Source organism: Mytilus californianus, unplaced genomic scaffold (assembly GCF_021869535.1).
Source record: "Mytilus californianus isolate M0D057914Y unplaced genomic scaffold, xbMytCali1.0.p SCAF_6, whole genome shotgun sequence".
NCBI lineage: Eukaryota > Metazoa > Mollusca > Bivalvia > Mytilida > Mytilidae > Mytilus > Mytilus californianus.
In genome coordinates this window covers 31,859,145-31,885,989 of record NW_026262712.1, presented here as the reverse complement: position 1 = coordinate 31,885,989, position 26,845 = coordinate 31,859,145, and the positions used below count along the sequence as shown (strand labels likewise).

The window sequence follows — 26,845 nt, the reverse complement described above, 5'->3', positions numbered from 1 at the left end:
CTGTCAATGATCAGTATTTACACTTTTGGTATTTAGCTATATTTTGCCTCCGAATGACCTTAGATCTACTCCGAATCACCTTTTGACGTCAGGCAACAATCACTTTTTAATTGTGACATCAAATGTTTTGAATTATGATGTCAAAGTTTACGGGAACCTGTGTGATTTTACGTAATGGCGGACAAATTTGCATACAAGTGTAAATACGTCTATTATGGCGGCCATATCCATTCTGTTCTTTGTTATTAATAATTCATAAAACACTCATATTTATATAAATATAGAATTTATTGCATAAAAAGTTTTCAAATCTCTACACAGCACTACATAAATACATGATGTAAATAATACTATACATTTAATTTTTCTATAGTACCAAACTAAGAGTATTTACTATTAAAATTTAGGGAAAGCTTTTTCCTGCTAGACTCCAGCAGCTCTCTTCACAAAATATCTTACAACAAAAATTGATCATAAGTTATACTGAAGTGTTCATGACTTGCAAGTGTTTTTTCTCATAATATTTTTTGTGAAATTAGTTGCTGAAAATAAAATACAAAAATTTAAAAAAAATCTGACTTCATTCCTATTGAGAAAGACAGAAAAAACTCTTTTCCAGTATACTTGTTATTGCACTATTATCCATTTTCTATGCATTCAAGTAACTTAAATTTTGTTCTATTGAATGGATGGAGTTACTTTTTTTTTTGGATTTGACAATAAATGTTCCTCGCTGCTAAAGAATCATTTTCAAATTAGCTCTCCAAAATTTCAATCTTTGAACAATACCACTGATACACTATAAACAATTTTAAATGATTTTGCCATCATCTTTTAGCCACTGAAGATAATTGGTCTCTGATTTTTGAAAGTCCATCTAACATCGTATCTAGGGTCTCTTTAGAAAGTTCTACATTAATATTGGAAATATCGGCTGTTTGACCAACTTTGTCCGAGTTCTCTTGCACCTGAAAATACAAATATTTTGAAGTCAGTAAGTAAAGGAATAAATGCAGATTCTATGGGTTCATTATAACTCATAAGGCTACTAATTTCCTGGAATTTCTATTGTATAGGTGAACAAGAAAATATAGAAATTTCACTGTCAATAAGAATTAGAATAAAAATTGTCGTTTTTGGCATGAGTCCTTTCTAAAGGTTGCCTAAAAACAATTTCATGAAATAGCTGGTTTTTATTGTGTTTTATCTTTAAAGATATACTAGGGGTGACACAGGGTGTTCATTTCCAGAATTCAACTTTTTTTGTAATTTTTTCCCATTTCCACTTTTTTTACCCCCTTTATCCTAACATCCCCATTTTTTAACCCCTATATCCAACATCCCAAAAGTGTGTGGTCCCCCTTGATATATGGTCTAGTTTGGCACAGGTAGAAGTTTTGTGTGCATATAAAACTGGTTTAATACTGGTTTCAGTGCCTGTACCTAGTCAGACTATCTGGAACATGTGTAGTTTTAATATTGTTGTTTGTCTTTGTTTATAAATGGGTTTTTCTTCGAAGGAGTTTTGTGTTGGTGCTTAGTGTGGTCTATTGTGCTGTCCAATATTTTTCTGTTCTCCTTTTTATGGTCAATATATTACATTGTTTAAGAAATTAAAAGAATATTTGTAATTATTTTAAGTAAACATCAAACAAAACTTACACACTTTTGTTAGTCTGATTGACACATACCTGCATCTGTAATATACAAGTTGGTACAGACATCCGACTAATTGCATCTGATGCTGTTTTCACATCTACTCTCCAATCAAAATCAACCAATCTTGGTAAAGATACTGAAAGTTATAAAGACATTATATGATTTGAAGTCGGATGGCACATAAAGACATATATAGGTGTGTACATCCTATGTCGATTATATAGGTGTGTACATCCTATGTCGATTATATAGGTGTGTACATCCTATGTCGATTATATATGTGTGTACATCCTATGTCGATTATATATGTGTGTACATCCTATGTCGATTATATATGTGTGTACATCCTATGTCGATTATATAGGTGTGTACATCCTATGTCGATTATATAGGTGTGTACATCCTATGTCGATGCTTTTATTATGGTATTGCACAAGGTCATGCTTTCCTTATATAAATAAGAAGATGAGATATGAGTGCCAATGAAACAACTCTCCATCCAAGTCACAATGTATAAAAAGTTAACAATTATAGGTCAAAGTATGGCCTTCAACACGGAGCCTTGGCTCAAACCGAAAGGCAAGCTATAAAGGGTCCCAAAATGACTAGTGTAAAACAATTCAAACAGGAAAAACCAATGGTCTAATCTAAATAAAAAATGAGAAACACTTAAGAACCATATCAACAAACGACAACCACTGAACAACAGGCTCCTGACTTTTGACAGGTGAGACTGTTTACATCATCTTTTAAACTAAATCAGTTTGATACATTCTGATTGGTATTTTAGTCTGGGAAAACTTAGTTTATTTAGTTTTTGGAAATTTGCTTTAAACTAGCATTTAGTATCTTCTGTGCCTTAGTTATATATATACTTTGTAAATTTTGTCCTATCGTTAGTTTTTTTTTTTTTCTTGTGCTCCCGTGCCAATATGATTAGTCAACCCTTTCCAACTGATTTTTACAGTTTTTTCTAATGTTATGCTGTTACATTATTGTAAGAGGAGGGTTGAGCTGTCATGGAATAGAAGTTCCTTCATAATATAAGTTCCAAATGGAAACAGTAATTTCTGGAATATTATTTCCACTGGAATGAATATTACAGTAAATGTTCCTAACGGAATAAATGGTATAGAATATTTGTTCCAACAGGAACAGATATTATGACATTGTTTATAACAAAGTTTCCAGTGGAACTTCTGTTAGGTGGAACAAATATACGTTGACAGAGCACTCACAAACATGTTTAACCTTGCCATGTGCTTGTCCCAAGATCCTGTAATTCAGCAGTTACCATATTTTTGCCATATTTGTTTCTTGTATATAGTTTTTAGCATAAATCAGGCCATTGGTTTTTCTCTTTTAATTGTTTCACATTTTTTTTATTCTGAGGCCTTTAATTGCTAAAAATACAGGAGCCTCGGTGGCTGAGTGGTCTAAGTAGTCAAACCACTGTATCACTAGCCTGTCAACACCTAGGTGGTGAGTTCAAATCCAATCTTAATTGACTAGGATTGTTTTCCTACTGAGGATCGGTGGTTCTCTCTGGGCACTCCAGCTTCCTTCACCAATAAAAACTGACTGCCATGAGCTAGCCAGTAGTGCTGAAGCGGCATTTAACACCAATCAATCAACCAATAGCTAACAATACAGTATGGAGTGTGCTATACCATGACCTCAAGTGGTTTACATCCTTTAACTTTGGTCACTGCATGTTGATAGGTGCCTGTCTCATTAACAATCATACCATGTCTCATTATTTTTATAAACAGTGTTATAGATCAGTGTTTTTTTTTCTTTCATTACATGTTTTGTCATCTCAAACATTTATTCAATCATTGCATACAAGGGAATTAATTAAAGAAATAGAGAGTTGCTTCCCTTTGTACATACTTTCAAAATGAGTAGGTTAGCAAATGTGCAAATTCTGTAAATAACTTTTGTAATGGGAAACATTCATTTAAAACCATTACAAAATTCGCAATGATTTTTTCAAAATCTAGTTTGTTTGTTATAAAAGATAAATTACATGGTTTTTTTTTCATTTTTGGGTAAAAGTATTGTAAGTTTACTATAAAATTTAGAAAATTTTCTTACCTTGGTTATTTATGGCATATGTTTTCCAGCTGTTAATATTATCAACAATGATCTTGATGAGTAGGTCTCTAAGGTTCTTATGAAAATTACCTAGAAATAAAGTAATTGAAAGATTACTATAAAGTGTTTTTTTTGTTTGTTTTTTTTTTGCCAACTGATTTTGTGAATATGAGAGCAAAACCTGTTATATGTGGTTGTATTTTCATCTTTTTTCTTGTCTCTGATTCCAAACTTTCTTAACAGTAATGAAATGATATGTTGGTTCTGGTGAAATAAAAAAAAAATATGCACACAAGTGAAGTATCAGGGTTGTTCAGTTAAAATTTAAAGTATTTTTCAACATTAGAACTCTTTAATTGGTATATTTTCTATGTAATGCCCTTAAGCTTAAAACAAAACTCTGGGAAAATTTCACCACAATCAATATTCAAACAAGGTGTCTGACTTTCGAAATTATTTTTCACAGAAATTAACAACTATAGATCACCGTACGGCCTTCAACAATGAGTAAAGCCCATACCGCACAGTCAGCTATAAAAGGCCCAGAAATGACAATGTAAAACAATTCAAACGAGAAAACTAACGGCCTAATTTATGTACAAATAAACTGCTTCGCTGAGCGCAGCTAGATACGCCCGCAGAGGTCCAACCCTGAACAGTTGGGGCAAAAATGGACACAATATTCAAGCTTGATTCAGGTATGAATTTGGATTGTAATTAAATATTTGACATATTATAGGTTTCTGAATAAATGTAGTCAAAGAACTTGAAATTGGTTATATGAATTGAATTTATATTCAATTAAATATTTCTTGCTGTTGTGCAATACTTAGTATATTTGTTGTCAGACTATAAACAAATAAAGTTCAATTAATTCTCAATGTCATATCAGAAATTTATGAAAATAAAAAGGGAGCTTACATCAATAGATATAAACAATTCACCAAAGTTTCATGAGAATTGGTGACAGCATTTTTGAGTTATTGTCAGAAAACTGGAAAATCACCCCTTTTTTTAATGAATAAAACCCCATAACTCAGAAATGTAAAATGTAAAATTTATAAAAATCTAAAGGGAGCTTACATCAATACATACAAACAATTCACCAAAGTTTCATAAGAATTGCTGAAAGCATTTTTGATTTTTTGTCCGAAAACTGGAAAATCCCCCCTTTTTTTATGAATAAAACCCTGTAACTCGGAAACGTAAAATCTAAAATTTATAAAAATCAAAAGGGAGCTCATGTCAATAGATATAAACAATTCACCACAATTTCTTGCAAGTTGGTGAAAGCATTCTTGACTTATTGTCCGAAAACTGGAAAATCCCCCTTTTTTTAATGAATAAAACCCCATAACTCGGAAACTTAAAATCTAAATTTTATAAAAAACATAAGGGAGCTCACATCAATAGATATAAACAATTCACCAAAGTTTTATGCAAATTGGTGAAAGCATTTTTGAGTTAATGTCCGACATGTTGACGACGGACAGACGGACGGACAGACGGACAACGGTATACCATAATACGTCCCGTAAACGGGCGTATAAAAATGAACGAAAAACAAATATGTAACACATAAACAAACGACAACCACTGAATTACAGGCTCCTGACTTGGGACAGGCACATACATACAGAATGTGGCTGGGTTAAACATGTTAGCGGGATCCCAACCCTCCCCCTAACCTGGGACAGTGGTGTAACAGTACAACATAAGAACGAACTATAAAAATCAGTTGAAAGAGGCTTAACTCATCAGATGGATAAAAATACAAATACTACAAATACAAGTGGACGTGGCCGGGTACTTGTACATCCAAACAACAAAAAGACACTAGGTACAGATCTGAGAGTACTCGCAGTTACTGACAGCTAGTTCAAAGCCCTTATCAACTAATAAAAAAAATCATGCATGTAAGACTAAATTATCAATCCGTACACATCCAACATCCAATGGATTTAGTGTAAAGACGTCATAAACAGTCAGAGAAAAACATGACCTTGTGCAATGCCAAGATACAGGTATCGACAGATTGTAGATCAATGAATGTGTATATGTATATAACAATAATATTTAGTTTGCCTTTAATTTACTGATAACAAAATCAATATTAGTACCAATAAAAACAATATTTAATGACCTAATTACAGTGTTGAATTGGTAACCTTTTAGAATAAGTTTATTTTAAGGATCGATAAGTTTACCAGGATCGTTTCTAAAGTTCCAGGCACGGTAAACAATATTGCCATAAAAAAGAGGATGTGTAATCCCGTTTGAAATAAGTTTTCTACAGGTACAACCAAACTTCAAAACCAAATCTTATATCTGTGGAAGAATTTAGTAAAGGTTTTAAGTAATTTGTGGTAACGAAATCCCTGGCTTAATAATTTACCAGTAATACATAGATTACGTTTGTTTAAATCAAAAACGTCACAACAGACATGGGCATAGCGAACGAGTTGTGAAATATAAACACCGTAAGATTGTGCCAAAGGAACATCACCATCCAAAAAGGGAAAATTAACAATAGGGAACGAAAAATCGTCCCTTTTGTCGTAAATTTTAGTGTGGAGTTTCCTGTGTAAAACCGATATATCTAAATCTAGGAAAGGACAGTTGTTACCGTTTAAATTTGATTTATTTAAAGTAAGTTCCTTTAGATAAATTTCTGCAGTATATTGAGAAAATTCTTGATTATTTAACGAAAAAATATCATCAAGATAACGGTAAGTGTTGTTGAATTAATCAATTAAATGCAATTTAGACGGGTCTTTACTGAGTTTGGTCATAAACTGTGATTCAGAACAGTACAAAAACAAGTCTGCTATTAAAGGGGCACAATTAGTGCCCATAGGAATACCTACAACCTGTCGATAAACTTTGCTGCCGAAACGTACATTAATATTATCAAGGAGAAAATTAACAGCTTCAATCATCTCATCACACCTCCAGTAAGTATATCTAGCATATTTACCTTTCTCATTAGAGAAGAAGGCTTTAAATGAGTTGCAGCAAATATATTTGCATTCAGATTTACCAAACGACCATTTAATTAAAAAGTCAAATTTTTGTTTGATAAGATTGCATCGATTGTCCACCATTATAAAACTTGTCTGAGATATTGCTGATATTAACCTATAGTATAAGTTTTATAAAAATCTGGCAAAAATTGTATCCATGAGAGTGCTAACAAGGCCATTTTCCATAAATTTAATATTTCCAAGGGGCATAACTCTTTTAAAAAAAGTCGATCGTCCACCATTATAGAACATGTCTGAGATATTGCTGATATTAACCTACAGAATAAGTTTTATAAAAATCTGGCAAATATTGTACCCCTGAGTGCGCTTACTAGGCCATTTTCTATAAAGTTAATACATCCAAGGGGCATAACTCTTTTAAAAAAGTTGATCTGCCTTCATTATAGAACTTGTCCGAGATATTGCTGATATTAACCTATAATATAAGTTTAAAAAAAATCTAGCAAGAATTGTACCCGTGAGAGCGCCAACGAGGCCATTTTCCATAAATTTAATATTTCCAAGGGGCATAACTCTTTTAAAAAAAGTCAATTGTCCACTATTATAGAACTTGTCCGAGATATTGCTGATATTAACCTATATAGTATAAGTTTTATAAAAATCTGACAAGAATTGTACCCGTGAGAGCACTAACGAGGCCATTTTCCATAAATTTAATATTTCCAAGGGCATAACTCTTTTAAAAGAAGTCGATCAGCCACCATTATAGAACTTTTCCGAGATAGCTGATATTAACCTATAGTATAAGTTTTATAAAAATCTGGCAAGAATAGTAACTGTGAGAGCGCTAACAAGACTGGCAGGACAGACGGATACACGGACGGACGGATGCCCGGTATTTCCATGTCCCCCTCAACGCATTACGCGATGGACAATTGTGAATGGTTTTGGTTGAATGTAAAAAAACACTGTCACATGTCTATTTGCATCATAAAAAATTTGCACATACATAGATTTTTCTTTACTGACATATCAATTAATGAAAGATTATTTTCAATAAGGGACAAGAACACATAATTACCTGGAAACAGGGTCTGTAACTCTGTAGGACTTGTGTAACCTTGGAATATTGCTGCTTGTAAGAGTGATTTCAATGACTGCAAAACCTGGAATATGTAGACAAAAGAAAATTACAAATAGAGGAAAGAAGACTACAAATTGATTGATAAATTATGTTTGTTTGCTTCATGTCCAGTGGTAAAAATATGCATGCATATATTCAGAACAAGATCAATTTAAGCCATAAATTAAATAATAAAATTGAGAATGGAAATGGGGAATGTGTCAAAGAGACAACAACCCGACCATACAGCAGACAACAGCCGAAGGCCACCAATGGGTCTTCAATGCAGCGAGAAACTCCCCCACCCGGAGACGTCCTTCAGCTGGCCCCCTAAACAAATATGTATACTAGTTCAGTGATAATGCACGTCATACTAAACTCCAAATTATACACAAGAAAATAAAATTAAAAATGATACAAGACTAACAAAGGCCAGAGGCTCCTGACTTGGGACAGGCGCAAAAATGCGGTAAGTTTGTTCTACAAGTTGTGTTGAAAGGGATGAAGGTCAGGAAATTTTGACTGCAACTTAGAAACAATCTGATTAAAATCCAATGTTGTGATATGCTACGCTCCCTTCAAGGTGGAGAGTATCGTAGCAAAAACTAACAGCTGATTTTAATGAGATTGACTAATCTGATTGTGTTATCTGATCATCTGATATGGGCAGAGTTGAAGCCCTGTAACAGGTCGACTGATCCATCAAAGAGTAGGTGCAATGTCTTCTTCATACTTGGTACTATAAAAACACAAGGCTTAAGATTAAAATATGTCCTTCAGGACTTCCCATCTTAGGCCAATTAAAATTAATTGATAGATTTTCATCCCCGCCCGCCCCTCTGAAATTGTCCCGCCCCAATTTTTTTTATTTTGAAAAATTTACGATTTCCGGATTTTGTTCATTTTCGTTACACGTAACTGTCGATAATTTCGTTTCATTAATAACTTCCTGTTTCAAATTTTGGTTTTTGCATTTCTTTTTATGTTTGATTCGTTATACATGTATATACATGATAGAACCTTATTATTACACTTGCATATATGAAGAACACGTCACAAGAGCGTTTCATATCTAATAAAAAATAAAAAATAAAATCCTCCCACCCACCCCATTTTTTTCAAAAATTTGGATGAAAATCTACTAATTAAATTTACTTGGCCTTACTTCTAAAATTGAAGTAAAAAAAGAACAAATCTTTTTTTGTAAGATGTCCTTTGGATTGAGAATATTGCTACTAAATTTTTTTTCATGCATTTGACTTCCAAAAATTTGATTGCTAGCATGCTTGAAGTTGAACAAAGGAAGATAACTCCAGTTTTCAATATTATTTTAACAATAATAAAATGCTTCGCTGGGGCGCAGCTTGATACGACCGCAGAGGTCGAACCCTGAACAGTTGGGGCAAGTATGGACACAACATTCAAGCTTGATACAGCTCTGAATTTGGATTGTTATTAAATATTTGACACAGCATAGGTTTCTGACACAGAAAGAATGTGGTCTAAGAACTTGAATTTTTTTAATTTACCTATTATGGTCCAATGTCCAAAATCAAAATACATGGTTAGATTCAGCATATCAAAGAACCCCATATATTCAATTTTTGTTAAAATCAAACAAAGTTTAATTTTGGACCCCAACTTGGACAAACTTGAAAACTGGGCCCATAATCAAAAATCTAAACACATGTTTAGATTCAGCATATCAAAGAACCCCAAGAATTCAATTTTTGCTAAAATCAAACTAAGTTTAATTTTGGACCCTTTGGACCTTAATGTAGACCAATTTAAAAAACGGGACTTAAAATTAAAAATCTAAATACACGGTTAGATTTGGAATATCAAAGAACCCCAATAATTCAATTTTTGATGAAATCAAACAAAGTTTAATTTTGGACCCTTTTGACCTCAATATGAACCAATTTGATAGCGGGCCCACAAATAAAAATTCTAAATTCATGGTTAGATTCAGCATATCAAAGAACCCCATATATTCAATTTTTGTTGAAATCAAAAAAGTTTAATTTTGGACCCCAACTTGGACCAACTTGAAAACTGGGCCCATAATCAAAAATCTAAACACATGTTTAGATTCAGCATATCAAAGAACCCCAAGAATTCAATTTTTGTTAAAATCAAACTAAGTTTAATTTTGGACCCTTTGGACCTCAATGAAGACCAATTTAAAAAACGGGACCCAAATTAAAAATCTAAAAACACGGTTAGATTTGGCATATCAAAGAACCCCAATAATTCAATTTTCGATGAAATCAAACAAAGTTTAATTTTGGACCCTTTTGACCTCAATATGAACCAATTTGATAGCGGGGCCTACAAATAAAAAATCTAAATACATGGTTAGATTCAGCATATCAAAGAACCTCATATATTCAATTTTTGTTGAAATCAAACAAAGTTTAATTTTGGACCCCAATTTGGACCAACTTGAAAACTGGGCCCATAATCAAAAATCTAAATACATGTTTAGATTCAGCATATCAAAGAACCCCATATATTCAATTTTTGTTGAAATCAAACAAAGTTTAAATACTGGACCCTATCTTGGACAAACTTGAAAACTGGGCCCATAATCAAAAATCTAAAGACATGTTTAGATTCAGCAAATCAAAGAACCCCAAGAATTCAATTTTTGTTAAAATCAAACTAAGTTTAATTTTGGACCCTTTGGACCTCAATGTAGACCAATTTAAAAAACAGGACCCAAAATTAAAAACCTAAATACACGGTTAGATTTGGAATATCAAAGAACCCCAATAATTCAATTTTAGATGAAATCAAACAAAGTTTAATTTTGGACCCTTTTGACCTCAATATGAACCAATTAGATAACGGGGTCCACAAATAAAAAATCTAAATACATGGTTAGATTCAGCATATCAAAGAACCCCATATATTCAATTTTTGTTGAAATCAAACAAAGTTTAATTTTGGACCCCAATTTGGACCAACTTGAAAACTGGACCCAAAATTAAAAATCTAAATACACTGTTAGATTCGGCATAGCAAATAAATAAATGTGATCAAAGATTTTACAAATCTAATGCGCCATACTGTGCAATTAAAGATTACTTCTTGAAATTTTTCAATATTTGAAATTTGAAAAAAAAATAATATTTGAAGAATAATTCTTTTTAATTTCTGAAATCTGAAATGAGAAAAAATTGGCCCCCCACAATTTCTTTTTATCCCCCCCCCCCTTTTTTCCCCCAAAAAAATTCTTTCCCTCAAGATATGGTCATAATCTCAATTCAAATTTCCAATGGAGTTGGCAACCATAATTACCCATTTAAATTTACCATAGTGCTAACTTAATCTATTTTATAATAGAATTAATAAAAATATAGTGTCAAATCTTTCATATGGATTTTTTTGTAAAAAAAAAAGATAAAAACATTTGCTGATATTTTTACTGGTCTTCCTTCATAAATATGCATTTCTTTAAACATAATTTAAAAGCAGTGTAAGGGAAGTAACCAAAACGTTGTATTTGGATTACCTCCCTTACACTGTTTTAGATTATCTTTATTGTTCATTAACCATTACTTTATACATAATTTAAAAGCAGTGTAAGGGAGATAATTTCAATGATGTATTTGATTTATCTCCCTTACACTGCTTTAAATTATGTTTTGTACTAAAGTATTTGTCCATTAACCAGGACAACCTTGTTTTTCCCCCTTTTTTGCCCCTAATTCCTAAACGGTTTGAGCCATAACCCCCCAAAGCAAATCCTAACCATCCCTTTGTGGTATGGAAACTTGTAGTATAATTTCAGAGAGATCCATACACCGTTCCACAGTTATTGTCTGGAAACTAGAAAATGCTCATTTTTGGCCCCTTTTTGGCCCCTAATTCCTTAACTGTTGGTACCATAACCCCCAAAATCAATCCCAACCTTCCTTTTGTGGTATTTAACCTTATGGTCAAATTTCAAAAAGATCCATTCACTTAAACTAAAGTTAGAGTGCGAAAACCAATATGTATTCGGACGACGACGCCGGACGACGCCGACGCCGGACGACGACGACGACGACGACGACGACGACGACGCCAACGTCATACCAATATACGACCACAAAATTTTTTTGCGGTCGTATAAAAATTGCAGAAATTTTGTAATTTTTTTATCATTGTGAAAATTGTGACAAAATAGGCATCGCAAAAATAAAACTATGAATTTTAAACAATAATACTATTATTTATATGCAGCATTTACTGAAGTTTGAATAATTAATCATGCATATTTGTACAATTTATATAATTTTCTTGACAAGTATGGTTTTACAAAAACACATCATTTTGTAACTTGAATATATATCTGAGTATGTATTTCATTGAAAAATTTCTTGGATAGGCACTGTACAGAATATTGTGCTCAATGCACTAAATCTTTTTATCTCAAAAGTAGGGATAACGTCTGGAAACTATCAAGCCAGCCATATAAGAGTTGTAATGATTGTATGATTATATGGAATCTTTACTCCCCCACCCTACCCAAAAGAAAATCCTTGGATTAAAAGACCAGCTGGTCTACAATCACAAAAACACTTCTTTTTCAAATAAATTTAAATTAACTGGAAAGGGAAATAACTGGAGATATAATTTTTAACATTATCTGCTATTTTTATGTTGTTTTTTTATTGTTGTCATTTTTTACTTTGTATATTTTTGCTTTATACATTACTTTTATAATGTTAGACAATGAATTATTTTTAAAAAAAAATTCAAGCTGGAAAATAGTCTCTTAATAAAGTAACAATTTCTAAGTTCATCATTTGAATTTAACGAAGGTGGAAAATAGTATACAAATAAAAAAAAAATTTTCTCAATGCATTAATGGAAAGTTAAATGAAAGATTGTATACAAGGAACAAATAAGGATCTGGACAAGTTTTACAGAATACAGAATAATGGTCAAAAGCAATAATTAATGGAGAATATTGGGGTGCTAAACTATAAAGAAAATAGAAAAAAAAATGGGCAAAAAATATAAAGATCAGAGACAAATGGCCTAAAATTAAAAGAATACAGAAATGAAGAACCTCCCCCCCCCCCCCCCACTATTTTCCCTCTGTGACCCCTTTGATACTCAATTACCCCTTCTTGCCCTCTAAAACCAACCCAGACTTAAAACCATGACAAACAGATAAAGTTACATAATCCAAACACACTCCATGCTATTAAATTTCTTTTATCTTTTGACCATTGATAATTGACACATGTCTTAGTTATGATTGCTGTATTGATTTATTGTTTTATAGATGAAAGGGTCATTTTGGTCATTTTTATATTTGCACTAATTGAAGATAAACTAATAAATTTACAAGTCTTGATTATTCATGAAAATTGCTCTGTTTATAATTGTAAAAGAAGTAGGGCTATATTCCCCCTGAAATTAATTCACTGATCTGGGTCAAAAACCAAAAGTTATTAATTTTAATAAAAATAGATCTAAATATTACCTGGGACTAGTATACTATATTAGTATAATAGTCTGAGTTGTTACATATTTAAAATTTTGCATCAATTTTATATTACATATTCATAAAATCAATATATTATTCAGGCTATGATACAATATTGTTAAAAAACACTATTGATGCAATATAAAAATACATATTTACAGATGTTTCAAGTGATAAATTCAATATGTTACAACTAATGTATATATTGCTGGTAATGATATTTAAACTGATGTTAAAATCAATGTTGCCATATTTAGCAAAGCAATTACCCAAACTGGCAAAATCATTGATTTTGGCAGCTGTCTTCAGCCAGACATAGTCAGTTAACATCTTATTAGGTTGTTATTATTTAAATGTATCAAAAAACTCAATTTCAGGGTTTAAATTCACTCATATCTTAAAATGGAATTTTATTAAAAAAAAAACAAAAAAAAAACCCATGTTCAGGTTTAAAATGCACTGAGAACTTTCCCTATTAAAAGAGCTTAACAAAATAACAAAAAATTTAAGACATGTTTCCTACAACTGACATTACTTTTTGTCATATCACCCAAGTCAATCCAACTGTTTTAAAATTTTTGAATTAGTGAGTGGTTTTCATCCAGCAATTACTTCTGCAAATTGTAAAGTTAAAGAGATTAAAGTGACTTCTGCATTTTGTCAGGAACATTAAGAGCATAAGAAGAGTTTTTGTGACTTTCATTTTTTAAAATTCTTTGAAACTTATTTTGAAAGTTTTTTTTCAAATCCAGATACAACTTTTTTACAAATCTGAACACAATGGCTAGAAGGCAGGGAAAATATTTGCAGGGTCCCAAGTAGCTCAGACTACTGAATTTTAAGCTGGGACCTAAATTTTGTTGAAAATTTGGTAAGCGGACAGAAAGTCACAGGACAAAAAGTCACAGGTTAGAAAGTCATAAATTTGATAGGACAAAATGTCACAAATACTATGTTCATAATTGTTTGAATACATAAGAGATAGTGTTTTTGTTAAATCTTTCATATTGTGACAGGGTTGGCCCCAATATGGAAAATGATAATATTTTTCCTTTGTCTAAAAAGGTTGAAATTTTTACTGGACCTGTCTATTTTTTTACTTATCACAGCTAAGGACAAAAACAAATGCATGTATAATTTTATAGTCATATTGTGATAATAAACTTAAATCTATTCTAAATAAAGATTTATCAGTATAAAATCTGTTAGTTTAGTCTCGAGCCTCTTTAAATGTGTGTATAAAAGATAAATGCACTTAAAGTACTTCAACTTCTTATTTGTCATGTTTGTTACATAGTTCTAAAAAAAAATCAGGGGAGATTACTTGAATTTTTCTCAAATTTTTCTTCTTTTAAAATGCCTTCAACTTTATTGCATCAGAAGTCTATTACTAGGATTCTAGCTGTTTCTAATAAATGATTGATGAATCAATTGTCACTTTAGCGATCACATAAAGGACAAAAGACTTCAAAACCACAGGACAAAAGTCACAATTCAGTTTTGAGATAATTATTTCTTCAATTTATATACAACATATTTCTTATGAATATTTTTTGTATTTTTCCTTAGCTATTATATATACTATTATATATACCATAAACAAATTTGTAAACAAAAATTATTGTCAAAAATTTTATATTGATAAAATGCCTCTTAAAAAACAGGCTTGTTAAAGTGTCTTGTTAATTGAATGCCTAAATGCTGTCTTTGACTATTATAAGGGACACTATTATCTAAAAAATAATGAATAATGATAAAAAAAAAAATATTTAAATTTCTTATTTTATTAACTTTTTAATTGGGAATTTCCTCCTATCATATTTTGTGACTTCCAGTCCATTTACCTTGGCATTCACAACACATTTCATTATTTTGATATTAAATCTGACCTATTTTTCAAAACATTCTGATGCATGCGATTTTTCTATTAAAAGTGACTTAGTAAAACAAAACATTTCACTACTTTTTTCTCAAAATACATTATCTGTACATGTAAATAAATCAACCCCTGACAACAGAAAGTGACCACAGCTGTACTATTGATTTATTTCAGGTCATTGATGAAATTCAATAAACTGTAACATTCCAGCCAAGAGTTGTAAAAATTTGTTTATATCTAACAAAAGCCTTTTATCATTGGATTTAAACAAAAATAATCAAAATTTAAATCAATAATCTAGTTTCTACAAAATTCCCTTCAGCTACTGTCACGTGACTAAGTATGTAATTGTTCATCTTTCTAATCACATGACTTATTCAAACAAACCATTAAACAGAAAGTCAAGTTAAGATTCATTTCAAAACCAAGAACATTAACAAAGGCCTATTATGAACGTTTTTTTGTGTATAAACTTAATCCATTAGCAGTTAGGAAGAAAAAGTAACACATTGTTATATATGGGTTTTATCACCTGAATTGAGAATTTGATTAACAGATATGAAAACCAAAGGAGACAAAAAACAGTATCTTAAAGTACTAGTCTGAATTTATCATGATTTCAATGAAAATACTTAGGTACAATTTAAAAAATCTTATTTTCTAAAAAGTAACAAAAAATATTTTAATCATAGTATTATATCATGTATGTAAAACCCTATCAAAAAAATATTTAAGATTTCCATGTTTTATAACATAAAAAAACAAAAAAATAACAATCATACCAACACTACACTATACCCCTCCCCCTTACATGGACTTTATTGAATTTCTAGATATCATTTAATGATTTTCATTATGTTCATAATCTATATAAAAAAAACGTTTTTCAAACCTTTTAAACAATATCTGGAAAATTTCTGAGAATTTGAGAAAGACTATATGTCTGTACTGAAAAAATAGTTTTAAAAATAACAAAGAGAGCTGTATATATTTCAATCGATAGATTATATGGCCATTAAATGGAGTTACCAATCTCTTGTATGATAAGTCTCTTATTTCAAACAAGGACTTCACACCTGTCTATTTATAGTGAAATAAAGGTTCCTAAATCATAATCAAAGTAATCAAGTGGCTAGAAGTTATTTTGTATAATTTATCTTTGTTAGTAAGACTCTTTTCTACTTTAATTCTTTCTGAATGAAGAGGTCATTATGCCCTTCTAACGTTTAAAAAGCAATTAGTTTGCTATGGTAAAGAAATTTAATGTCCCTTGATGAAAAGAAAAGTTTTTCCATCATGAAAGGTATTTAACTGGATAATAATATACACAACTTATTACAAAAAATGCACTAAAGTTCTTTAAAAGATGTTACTTTTATGCAGTGGAGTTTTTTTTTTGAAATTCAAGTTGGTAACAAATAATATTCAAATCCAGTTTTTAAAGGCATAATGCAGTTTCAAATGTCGGTCGTAAAAAGTAATTTAATATCAACACTTCAGATATTACCAAACAGGAAAAACCAAGCATTTTTTAATTTTTTTTAATACTATCCACAATATTTGTGAACTACATCTACATCTATTAATCATAAAATAATATATCCATAAAATAAGTCAATAACAATTAACATTTTGTTAAAATCAATTTACATTACACCATGATGATGATGGTAGTGTTTAACGACCTTGACTGGCTTTACACCTTAAAGCAAATTCTACTTCATAAATCCCCAAAATATGTTAATATCTCTTGTTATCATCTACCTGATACCTGTGACACCTGTATTTTACCTGCCGAGCAGGAAGTCGGAATCAATACATGAAAGCGTACATGTCTATTGTAATAAACTGAAAGTGATCTTATCTATAGCCTCAGGTAAAAATTGTGACATTCCTAATCAATAATAATTTCTCAATTTTCACAATTAATATATAAACTTGATGTAGCTATATAAAATTCGATGTAAAGGGGTTACCCAGGGGGAGATAATTTAGACAAGACTTTTAAATTGGAGCAAAGATTCAAGAGGGAGTTTAAAATCTTAGACATCTTGTCAATTTTTTTTTAATCATTGCAAAAACTTTTACCCTTTTAAAATTGCTATACATAAAATTTATGAAACTATAAAATAATTAAAACATTACATTTATTTGGAATATTGGAATGGACTTTAAAAAAATCTTAAAGAAACAATTTATTTTTGAACACATTTTGCAAGAAAAGAATTTTTAAAATCTTTCAACTCCCAACTAAGACTGTTGTGCAGAATTTCATGTAAAGAGCAAATGTTGGCTCTTCCAAATATTAAATTGAATTATACAATATAAAAACTCATAAAAATACCAGGCTTAAAACACCTACACCAATTTGTATTTTTGAGGCTTGATCTTTATTAAAAGGGTAAATTTTGGACTACATTTGATAACACTATGTAATTAAACCAAGGATTTACTATCTTACTATATAAATCCTTGATAAAGCCATGGAAGTATTATATTGACTTCCATGATAAAACCAACACAATTTTAAATGTTTTCTTATTTGAGTTAATTACAGGAATAATTTGACCTTGGTATAGAATGGTACCGGCTGTGAAATGTTTGTTTTTGTGTTGACTACAGTAAATGGATGAAGCAGCTAGGCCGAAAGTGATAATCACAGGTGTTAATTTGTCAAGGAATCAAACTGAATGTTTATTCTTAGAGGAGGTCTAGAGCTTTTTTATAGAATTTTTATAGACATTTGGTTAAAATATTATGTAGCTTTTGATTGTTCTCCCCCTTTTTAACAAATATAAACTCTGGGATTTCCTGAAGTGTATTGTAAACTTAACTGAAGGTCCTCTCATTTTTTATAGAGTTCAGGAATAACAAATAATATTTAATTGGACTGAACCAATAGTGGAAGGTGATATTTGGTTTGTTTGTGTTTAAAATTAAAGAAGATTAAATTAAGAAATCAGTTTTGGCTGGAAAATAATTCAGAAAGCAGCAAAAACTTGCAAATCATGATTTTTTTAATCTGTATGGGTCACATAGGAAAAAAATTAAGTTACATTATAAGACAGTTAGGCTTAGACTTTAATTTTGCCAAAATGGTGTTTATAGGGTAAGCGGACTCTAAAAGCAGAGGCTTCAGGTACAATAGTAATAATTAACTTCAGTAAATTTCTATAATAATAATAATAATAATAATAAATTCTTTATTTAAAGAGGGTAAACACAGTTAGTTACAATTACTAATCTTCCCTGAGGCCCTCATATACAATACATGTAAAAAATAATAATCAGAGAAAAAAGCAAACAAGGTCATACTAGTTCAATGTACATGTACCATAATTAGAACATATAAAACAGTTACAGATTGCATGTAGTGAATAGATATTATATACAAATCAAAATCATACATCCTATAGTTATCAAAATATATCATCTATTAAGTTGCAGTCAAACAAGTTTTGGTACACGGTTTTTGTTTTTTTAAAATGGTTTAAAACTGACTCTGTTTAATAACAGTTTTGAAACAAATCAAAAGTTTTGATATTGGTTTGTTAAACTATTCAAAAACAACAGGAGGAAGGTTATAAATTTAGGAAACCATGTTTGTAAGCAACAAATGAAAAACCAGTTTGGAAGAACAAATAGAAAGTTTATCAAACCTACCAGAAACCAAAAACCAATTAGAGGTAACAAATACACCCTTAGTTAATACATTTGTATCTATTAATTACCTGTTGAGCATTTCTATTGTCGACAGATAAACAGTCAGCTGCAGTTGTTGTGATGGTAGCAGAAAATCTTGTTCCAGAATGTACTGCTGCTTCGTTACATAATCTGATAACTATATCTTTAGACGAGGCCTGAAATATATATTTATGTCCTGAAATCACTCTGTTCAGGTTTCAGATTAGATCGTTAGTTTTCCCTTTGAATGGTTTCACACTAGTAATTTTTTGGGACCTTTATAGCTTGCTGTTCGGTGTGAGCCAATGCTCCTTATTGAAGGCCGTACCTTGACCTATAATGGTTTACTTTTATAAATTGTAACTTGGATGGAGAGTTGTCTCATTGGCACTCATACCACATCTTTCTATATCTAATATAAATATGTCTATACGAAATTAAATTTCAGTACTACAATATTGAGAAAAAAAAAATTCTACAATGGTCACTGCCCAAATCCTAGATAATAAATCTCATGCAAACTTTTCTTTTCTACTGACGCCAAACCCAGTTTACTTCAACTATAGAAAACACAATAGCCTTAACTGTTTTCAAAATCAATACGCGTAATGCACATAAATCTATATCTTTAAAATGGGGTGTAGATTCATTGATGGGTGTTTAATTTCCAGTGGCAAATATTACACACTTATTTATGATAATGTAGAAAACTAATCAAAACTAGATATGAACTTATCATACTTATTTGTTATTACTGAAAATTCAGATACTAACATTGAATGTTACCATAGATATAAGAAGATGTGGTATGAGTGCCAATGAGACAACTCTCCATCCAAGTCACAATTTATAAAAGTAAACCATTATAGGTCAAAGTACGGTCTTCAACACGGAGCCTTGGCTCACTCTGCACAGCAAGCTATAAAGGGCCCCAAAAATTACTAGTGTAAAACCATTCAAACGGGAAAACCAATGGTCTAATCTATATAAAAAACGAGAAACGAGAAACACTTATGAACCACATCAACAAAAGTAAAAGTGTGAGTGGTTCATTTTTTCATGTTAATTTAAACATAACAATACTGAATTCTATCAGTTGTTACAATAAACAAAAATTTAAAACTTTTCGTTCCATTTGGTAATTAAGGTGGACTTTAGAAGGAAGAATCTAACAGTACAAAAGATTGTCAATTTCTGCTTTAGATATTCCTAGGGAAAATATTTTTTAGTTGATTTCTTTAGTTTTCTTTGTAATTATTTTTAGTAGATCATCATCTCATGACAGCTTTATTAACAATGGTTTACAAGCCTCTGGCTTAAAACATAATAACTTGTATAACTTATCATTTTACTTACAAATGTATATCTTTGTTTGTAAAAAAATAACCTTAAGGAAATTAGTGTTTCTCCCATACATTTTTAAGAGAGAAATAATCATTTATGACAACTTCATTTCCTTAATTTAAATACCCTGTAAATTTTAACAAACTATTTTGATGCAGATCAGTCCTCTGAAAAACTGATAATCATAGCCTAAAATGTCATAAAGTAATGTTATTTCATAAGATGGGACCAAAACTGTGATTTTCTTCTTTAAACCGACCTGATTAAATTATTAATGAACCACAGATCACCACAGATCAGGTGGAAATCATCATTCAACCTGGCCACTCAAATTTAACATCAAGATTTTGACCAATATTGAACTCAAAAGCTTAACATTATCAATATTCCAAGGTATTGTATGTTTAATTCTTATTCTGGCAGAAAAGAAGTGACATGTCCACTCTGCTTCCATAGCATGGGAACAGGGATCAGCTATAAGAATTTCAGACTGTTGTGTCAACCCCACCATGGACAAGTGGGAGAAGACTTTATAAGTTTGATTAACTTGTGTCTCATCCCTTTTGTATATCTAAGCAAATATACAAATGTTTAAACTAATCATGAACAAGTGGAAGAGACATTTTCTACAGAAGATGTAGCATATGTTAACTTAAAATTGTGCTTTCTGTTTGCAGTTATCATGATATTAATAACAAAATTTATATTTCAACTAAGAGTGTAAGGTGGTTATTTATGTAAGAATATATTGTCCAACCTGACAGACCATCACAAATAAACTACAAAGATGTAAACTCTCTACAGATTTGATAGTTAGTCTCCAAATGATTGGTAGTCCATTGTTCAGTGTAGAATAGTGTTTAGAATAAACAGCATACTTTATTTTCAATCAAGGACAAGCACCCTAAAAGGGGCAAAAGAACATATTTCTTGGCCATCCTATTTGATTGCAATAGCCAATGACAGCATTGGGTGCATCGAGTTCAACATCAAAGTCATCAAAGTACAACTAGCTCCTCAATGAAATTAACCTACATGTATGCAGACAGACTTTGACATGCTTTGTCTCAGGACAGAAGCAGACAACTATTGTCAGTATTGAACAGGCCAGGAATAACCACCAATTGATGGATTATACCTCAATTGACGTATAATCCACCAATTGACATATATTGGTATAGACCAATTGACGTATAATGCAAGTTTTTTGTTTTAAAATGCCAGTGTGAGATAGGAGCATCATTTTGCAACTTACAACCTATTTTATGACCATTATTGAGTCCTCCGAAAGTTTCAGTTTTGTCAAAGCCTGCTGCATCTCTTGAGAATGCATGTGTACAACAATTCTTTTGTTGAAACATCTGTACTATTGACCATTATTGACAACATGATTGACTTTTAATAATGAAAGTCAAGTATTAACAAAGAGCTCCATTCACCTGTGGAGTTGTACTCATAATCACATGACTGCAGACAGTATTGATGTCCATTGATCGGTGATTAGTGGTAAATTTGCCAATCAATAATTGACAAGATAACAATAGAGGAAACTGCAAATACATTTATTGATTAAATGCAATAGGTTATGTCACTATACTAAATTAGTAATGTTTGACATGTTTTCATACAATAATATGGTTTTACGAAAATAATGCTCCATTTTGGTTGAATAATTTGCTTTGAAAAACAAAGAATTATACGTCAATTGGTCTATACCATTATATGTCAATTGGTGGATTATACATCAATTGAGGTATAATCCACCAATTGGTGGTTATTCCTGACCTGTTGAACTAAAAATGTGATGCTTACAGGTAGTTAATTCGTATGATTGTGAATGTTAAACCGTTATAGATACAAAAAAAATAAGAACTTAGTTATCAAAAAACTTATTATGCTTCTATGTTGTAAAACTATATAAAATAAAAGATAATAAACCTTCAATAAAACATTCAGAGAATCAAAGTTACAGTAGGCTGCCATTTTCAGATCACGTGAGTATATTTTATTCCTAATTATAATACACCAATCAGATTGCAGAATTATTGTCCAATCAAACGACCTTATTTGCCACGTGCGTTTTGCGCTCAAAGATAGTCGCTTGATCCGGCGGGAAGTTCAGTCGTCTGCATACCGGCGTTTAAAAAAGCAGGAAGCTGTGTTTATTAATTCTTAGTCAAAACACCAATTAAAAGATACAAAAATGCCCGTAGAAAAGTAAGTAAACATAAAAACTATTTGTTAGCATTAGTTTATGTTGTTTTAGAAGAGAAAATCTGTGCGATTCGTTGCGGTAAACACCAAACAAGGAAATTTCTTTGTTCTATGTTTTAGCGTTTTTTCGGTAAAACCGAACAAAGGAAACATGAACTTGTTTACCTTTGTTAATATCGTTAGATAAATAAAATGTTTTAAGGTTCTTTATAAAACCTGTAATATTGCACTAACTGTAATTATTCTTGTCTTGTGAGATAGCAAGAAGAATGATAATTTATGAATGACGTAAAGTTGAAAGATGCCGCCATGATTTTGGTTTTACCGAGTAAACTTAATTTGCATTTTACATGATTAATTTTCGTAATTTATGCTGCTTCCGGAGTTTACAAATGTAAAATGATTGGTTGTATATCAACCAATGTGACATGTTCCTTTGTTTTGATTTTTTGCAACGACTTTGTGAAGAAAAAAGGGGGATGGGCAAATAGTCGGATTTTCATTTTCGGTTTGTGTGTGGGACCATTATTCAATCTGTTAATTGAATAGTCCAAGGTTGTGTAGATGTTTAATTTTGATTTAACTTTTTATGTCTGAATGAACATGCAGTTTAATTTTTAAATTTAACTGAACTACATGTAGCAAGAGATTTTTAATTGCATACTTTATTCTTTTTAGGGAAACAGCAGTTGAGACCACTGAGGTTGAAACCAAAGAGACAAAAGAAGTCAAAGAGGTGGAAGAGGTAATATAATTTATAATTAAATCTTTAATAAGAAGTTCTCACAAATTAATACTCAAATGCACCAGTCAAAAAGGGGGTGACTTAATTTGAATGGAATAGCTTAATTAAATTGAATTAGTTGAAAAATTGACAGGTAGAGTGCAACCTCCAAATGCACTTTAATTTTTAGTCAGAGATGAGAATTTCACTCTTAAATGTTGTATAGCCATGAGGTATCTTATCTTTTTTGTTGGATTTCTCTAAAATATGCTCAACTTATTTTGACCTTTTGGAGCATAAGGGAGTTGAATTAAGTTTAAACACTGAGTTCAATTATTTTGTTTTGAAAATTTTAGTGCTGCATCTCATCAGTGCAAAGCTGCTGCACCATTTGTTTATCTTGTTTGTGGAATCATAATTAATTTCTTTGTAAATGAGGGGTAAAGAATTGAGGATTTACACCATTCATTGGGTAATGAGCATCATTATCACTACATGTTATTCTGAAGGGGTAACTGGAGATAGGTTTCCAATGACATAATTTTGAGTTTTGAGTTACTTCCCTTGATCTCATTTGGAGGTTTATTTCCGTATTTGACTAACAAAATTGAAACATGAAGAGATCCTAACTAGATTGTGGCGATAAATTATGAAAGACTAAAAGAAATAAAAGTGTTAAAAAAAATCCTTCTTCGATAGTCGAACAGAGAGTATAACAAGTTGAATTAGGCTATGTTGTGAACAATTTTGCCGCACTTGGACCTCTACAAGGGCATTAAAAGGGAATTAACTTTTGCTCAAATTATGTTAATCAAAATCTTTCTATATAATTTTCATCTAAGCTTGTGTGTAATACACACACCTATGTAGTTTGCCTTGGGCTGAAGAGAAAAAAGTTCATTAACATTTACCTTGATACTGTGGGTTGTCATATAATGTTAAAGTATTGAAGTAGAATGACCAACACATTAAAATCATGATACAATAGTAAAGAGAATAAAAAAGAGTTAATAATGAATAAAAAGACATTAAATGGAAAATTTATAAAACCTGTATCCTTAAAATTGTACAATATATTTTTTTCTCATTTATTGATATTTATATAATTTAGAGTTGTCTCTCTTTATACACAGCAGACTTATCTATACTCCAGTCAGTATGCATTTTCTATGAAAGATGTGCAAATACATGTAAGCCCTTTGATAAGATTTTTTTTTAAACTATTGCAGCTGAGCTCAATAAAAAAAGATTGGGTGCTGCACACTTTGAAAATGTTCTGTATATAAAGTTCTGACATATTACTTGTAAACCTTTTATTTCTCACTTCAGACCCCAAAGACTGAAACAACAGAGACAAACGAGGCTGAAAGCACAGAAGAGACAAAAAAAGAAGAATCTCAAGAAAATGGCAAAAATACAAATCAAAATGCCTCAGAGGAAACAGAAAAAACAGGTAAAAAATATTTTAATTGCCGAGTTGCTGATTATAGAGCCTGATAAAGCCTTAAAAGGTCCATTTCAACACTAGCAATTCTATTCTGATCTGATCTGACTGGAAAATTGAAAAATTTGACATACCATTGTAGAAAATTATAATTACGACACATCTAACAAATTTAAACAAATATTTTCGATACATCATTCCACATATTCTTTATTATAATATGATTATGATCTAAGATCACTGTCCATATAATGCTAATTTGATTATTGTAATTGTTAAGAATAAATTAACTGATTTATTGACCTAGTGAGCAATACTAAAATTCAGACCATGCAAGTGACAAATTTGTGCCATGGGAAAGATTCTTAGTTTAAATCATATATTGAACTGACAGTTGTCTTTTTATATTATTAATGAGAAACATTCAGTTATAGAATATAATATTTTTGTATCTACATGAAAGAACTTTGCATTTTGTAAAGAAATCTTGGGTCAACTTTGATGTCTATGTGTGATACCAGATACTGTTTACCATTTCATTTTTGTCATAGACATAAATATAAGAATAAGATGTGTGATTGGTAGGGAGACAGATATCCATTAGAGTTCAAAGATGTGTAAGTAATAAAAGGTTACCATACAGCCTGCAACAATGAGGGGGAATACCCTTACCATATAGTCCGCTACAAAAGGCTTGGTATGTACCAAAAAATGACATGAACCAATGACATACACTGAATAACAGGCTCCTGGCTACAGACAAGTACTTAGAGAATATTTGTAAGAGTACATATTTTGTATAACAATTACATCCAAGTTATCTCATATTCAATGTTTTTTGTTTCAATTGCAGAAGAAAATACATCTGAAAAAAGATCTGTAGAGGAGGATTCAGAGGAAACAAGTCCAACTAAAAAAGTGAAAACTGATGAAAAAAAAGTAGAATCAAATGACAATGAACAGAAAGTAGAGGCAGCTTCAGCATAAAGACATTTCAAATGTTCATCAAACTTTGTGTCATATCATGAGCTGTATAGATCTTTTATTATCATGTTGTCTCATTGTTTTACCACTATGTGTTAATATTTATGGATCAGTGCAAAAATTGTTTCAGTCATTGTTAGTTTTTACCTACATCCATTAAATCATTTATAGTAACATTGGTTTTGGTGTGTTTTTTTTGTGTGATCATTTTTATTGAGCAGGGTTACCCTTTTTAACATTTGAATATAGGAATCCATGTCAAAATTTTTGTTGTCAACTGTAAACAGTAATTGTATCTGTATTGATCAGACTATTAGTTCCAGTGGTCGTTGAACTTGAACTTCATATGTATAACAATTGTTTATGCCTAAAATAATAGCAGCACTGAAGACTGAGGTTCTTGTAGCTTTCAATATTTTTGTTAATTGCTGGTCTTTTGTTGTGTATACTTTGTCTTATTTGGTTTGGTCAAACTATAACTTAGAATTAGCATTTCTATTTTCTACAACCTTCATCTGTGGTATCATCTTATTGTTGCCTTGTGTGTACCAAATAATACAAAGCAGGGTATCTACATACAACAAACATTTTAACAATACTCCTGTGTATACCTGTAATGTTTGCCCCTGGACATAGAGCAGCCATCAATTGACGTAGTTTATAGGTAAAGAATGTCTGTATATCTGGAAAGGTGATAAATTTGCCATCTGGTTGTAAGGCAGATGTGTTCATGAATTTGTCCCATTTTAAGCTCCCCTAAAAGGCCAGTATGAGCTTATCCCATCAGCACTTGCCTTTATTCTTGTCAGTTGACTCCTTTTTATACGACCGCAAAAATTAAAAATTTTCTGGTCGTATATTGGTATGACGTTGGCGGCGTCGTCCGAAGACACATTGGTTTTCGCACTCTAACTTTAGTTTAAGTGAATGGATCTCCATGAAATTTTACCATAAGGTTCAATACCACGAAAGGAAGGTTGGGATTGATTTTGGGGGTTATGGTACCAACAGTTAAGCAAAAAGGGGCCAAAAATAAGCATTTTTGTAACTTCCAGACAATAACTTGTGTGTAAGTGTATGGATCTCTCTGACATTGTACCACAAGGTTCCATATCACAAAGGGAGGCTGTAATTGATTTTGGGGGTAATTGCCTCAAAATTTTAGGAATTGGGGGCCAAAAAAGGGGCAAAAAACAAGCATTTTTCTAGTTTCATGACAATAAC

At 31.2% G+C, this 26,845-nt stretch overlaps 2 protein-coding genes across 2 annotated transcripts; one reads left to right on the top strand and one right to left on the bottom strand.

The window, feature by feature from the left end:
• Positions 1–269: 269 nt before the first annotated feature.
• LOC127706839 (COMM domain-containing protein 9-like) lies at positions 270–22,308 on the bottom strand. Its single transcript, XM_052211556.1, has 6 exons — positions 22,194–22,308; positions 18,959–19,087; positions 7,822–7,906; positions 3,757–3,846; positions 1,692–1,795; positions 270–968 (listed from the first exon to the last, which is right to left on the bottom strand). Exons 1-6 carry the CDS (start codon positions 22,236–22,238, stop codon positions 828–830), a joined length of 594 nt encoding a protein of 197 aa, XP_052067516.1. The 5' UTR covers positions 22,239–22,308; the 3' UTR covers positions 270–827.
• Positions 22,309–22,321: 13 nt separating this feature from the next.
• LOC127706842 (uncharacterized) lies at positions 22,322–25,797 on the top strand. The gene is made up of 4 exons (XM_052211560.1): positions 22,322–22,472; positions 23,148–23,214; positions 24,523–24,646; positions 25,491–25,797. The coding sequence occupies exons 1-4, from the start codon at positions 22,459–22,461 to the stop codon at positions 25,622–25,624; spliced, it is 339 nt and encodes a 112-aa protein (XP_052067520.1). The 5' UTR covers positions 22,322–22,458; the 3' UTR covers positions 25,625–25,797.
• Positions 25,798–26,845: the final 1,048 nt, after the last annotated feature.